At 45.4% G+C, this 3,019-nt stretch overlaps 1 protein-coding gene and 1 pseudogene across 2 annotated transcripts in view; one reads left to right on the plus strand and one right to left on the minus strand.

The window, feature by feature from the left end:
- The window catches only part of LOC108514656 (transcription initiation factor TFIID subunit 1-like), a 73,814-nt gene that overhangs the window by 31,854 nt on the left and 38,941 nt on the right, over positions 1-3,019 (plus strand). Inside the window, exon 12 of the mRNA XM_017851055.1 lies at positions 1,794-1,861. Coding sequence (XP_017706544.1) covers positions 1,794-1,861 — 68 coding nt within the window. The remainder of the gene's footprint in view (positions 1-1,793; positions 1,862-3,019) is intronic.
- LOC108514659 (polyadenylate-binding protein 2 pseudogene) lies at positions 499-1,479 on the minus strand (annotated as a pseudogene). Its single transcript, XR_001881287.1, has one exon. The product of XR_001881287.1 is annotated as a polyadenylate-binding protein 2 pseudogene (transcript).

A 3,019-nucleotide genomic window follows, 5' to 3' on the forward strand; every position in this document is an offset into this window, starting at 1 on the left:
GCGAATCCCCAGAGTGAATAAGCAGCCTCCTGCCCTACTCCCTGGGCCTTCCCCTACTCCCCAAAGCAGGTCCCTCTTCGGCTGTTAGTTATGGGATTTTCCCCCCTTCCACAGTATATCTTTTTTTTAAAAAATGTTTTTTTCCCATCAAGGTCATCTTCTGTTTGTTTTTTTTTTTTTTTTTTTTGAGACGGAGTCTCGCTCTGTCGCCCAGGCTGGAGTGCAGTGGCCGGATCTCAGCTCACGGCAAGCTCCGCCTCCCGGGTTTACGCCATTCTCCTGCCTCAGCCTCCCGAGTAGCTGGGACTACAGGCGCCAGCCACCTCGCCCGGCTAGCTTTTTTTGTATTTTTTAGTAGAGACAGGGTTTCACCGTGTTAGCCAGGATGGTCTCGAACTCCTGACCTCGTGATCCGCCCGTCTCGGCCTCCGAAAGTGCTGGGATTACAGGCTTGAGCCACCACGCCCGGCCCATCTTCTGTTTTTTAGGGGTTTTTTTATTCCCTTTTTTCCCCTCCTTTCCTCTTTTTTTCTTCTCTCTTCTCCTAATACTTTTTTAGTAAGGGGAATGCCATGATGTTGCTCTAGCCCGGCCCCTGTAGATGCGACCCTGGGGCCTGCTGTTAAAACCACTGTAGAATCGAGAGAGGTAACTGTTATAGTTGGTGGTCTGGGCGCGGTAGCGGGCTCGTGGGAAACCCCGGTCTGTTGTGCTGATTCCTGGTCTGTTGGTTCGTTTTGGGATCACCTTGATTTGCCTTCCTCTAAATAGGGACTCATCTGAGACCAAGGAAGTCCTCACTGATTCTTTGTCTGAGAACTCTGTATATGCAAACCCTTTGGGATGGCCACTAAATTTGTCACAGAGTATAGTGACACGGTTGACTGAATCACAGCCATGAAAGTGAGCTTCCAGCTTTTCTGCTGTTGCACCATAGTCCACATTGCCAACATAGATGAAACGGGCATCAGCCTCCATCTTCTCTTCAATGACATGATCATTGGGCCAGCATTGCCTAGAGGTGGACTCATATTCATCTGCTTCTCTACCTCGTTCTGTAGCTCCTTTAGCTTCTCAGCTTCTTCCTCCATCTCCCTGACTCGAGTTTTGATAGTTTCCAGTTCCCGGTCCTCAATGGCGCCGTACCCTGGGTCACCCTCGACCAGTCCCGGCTCCTCCTCATCTTGGCTGCCAGGGGCTCCCGAACCAGGCCCAGGGCCCAGAGCTCCTGCGGGAGTGAGGGTGTCGGGCTGGGGCGGCTCCTCTTTGGGCTTGGGCTCTGGCTTGGGGTCCAGCAGCAGCTCCTCAGGCTCCAGTTCCTCAGACTCCAGGCCATTCCTGTAGTCCCTTGCGCCCCCCGGTGCCCCCTCCCCGGCCTCCCCACTGGCCCTGGGCACAAGATGGCACCACCGCCCTGGCCCGGGGCCCCGACCGTCCACAGCCCCCATCATCTGCAGCCCCTGCCGCCTGCTCACTCTTTGGGCATTCTTAAATTATTGCTCCCCTTCCATAGTATTATGTTCAAGGTATTAAAGGCAGCAGTAGTACTACCGTGTGTAGATATACACAAATTAAGGAAAGAGTTAAAATTAGTTTATTCATTCATATTGTGTACCTGCTATGTTTTAGGCACTGAAAAATGGATATAAGTCTGGTATATCTGTCTAACCCATCAGTTAGCCTGGTGCCTGACACATACCAGGTTCTTAAGCAAGTGCATTAAGAGGATAAAGAAGTGTTGGCAGATTTTGCCTTCCATTTTAATGGTTTCATCTCTTACTGTTCCTCTACAGGGCCAAAACACTCATTGACTCAGATCTCTCAATCCATGCTGGATCTCTGTGATGAAAAACTCAAAGAGGTAAGACAGAGTGAGAGAAAGGCAGTGGAATTTGAAGGAGGGGGTGATATCAGGGATTAGGAAGTAGGGAATTTAACAGAAGGAAAAATATATGTGGGAGTAGCAGATATTTAGTATATGTGAAGGCTGGAAGGGACTTTAGAACTCATAGGCCAGTCCCTTTTGTAGATGGAAAAACTGGGCCCATAGAAGAAAAGTATTTGCTCAGGACATCTTGACTATTAATAAAGTTAGAATTAAGATCCAGCACCTACATAACTCATTAGAAAGGGCAAAGGAAAGTGAGTTTCTAGGAAGTCAGCTGTAGCTGAGAGACTAATCAATGTTTTAGGAAGGAGGAATTTAAATTTTTTTTTCATATTTTTAACCAACCAAGCAGCAAGTGCTAGAAGTTTTAATTTTTAAATGATAATCTATCTATATTCCCTCTTCTTACCAAAAACATTTAATGGTACTTTATAAACCTACAAAAGTATAAGTATGAAGTAGACATTTCACAAAAGAGGATAGCTAGCCAGTAAACATGGAAAGATTCTCAACTTGACAGATTATTGAGGAGATGCAAATTTAAACCACGATGTCACTACATACCCACTGGAAAGGCTAAAATTAAAAAGACTGACAATGCTAAGTGTTGATGAGGATTTGGAGCAATAGGAATACAAACTTTTTCCTACTAGAGTCTAAAATAAATTTATTGGGTTAGGTCCCATTATATAAAAGTCACTAATCAGTAATAATGTTTAGTGTTGTTCAGCAGTAGTTTTATACCAAAAACAGAGAGCATGATCTTAAAGCCTAAATTGCTAAAGATGTTTTTTTTGTGTGTGTGGCAGCTATGATGTTGACACTCAGGGAAGTATAAATTTTGGTGAACCAGAAGAATAGAATGTAGAGTACCTAAAGAAGTTGTTGACGTATCCTTTTTGACCGTTTTACTGGAATATCTGTTTTTTTTTGTTTTTTTTTTTTTTTTTTTTTTTTTGTTTTTTTTTTGAGACAGAGTCTTGTTCTGTCACCCGGGCTGGAGTGCAGTGGGATGATCTTGGCTCACTGCAACCTCGCCTCCTGGGTTCAAGTGATTCTTGTGCCTTGGCCTCCTGAGTAGCTGGGACCACCGGCGTGTGCCCCCACGCCCAGCTAATTTTTTTTTTTTTT

Source organism: Rhinopithecus bieti, unplaced genomic scaffold, assembly GCF_001698545.2.
Source record: "Rhinopithecus bieti isolate Rb0 unplaced genomic scaffold, ASM169854v2 scaffold_34323, whole genome shotgun sequence".
Classification (NCBI taxonomy): Eukaryota; Metazoa; Chordata; class Mammalia; order Primates; family Cercopithecidae; genus Rhinopithecus; species Rhinopithecus bieti.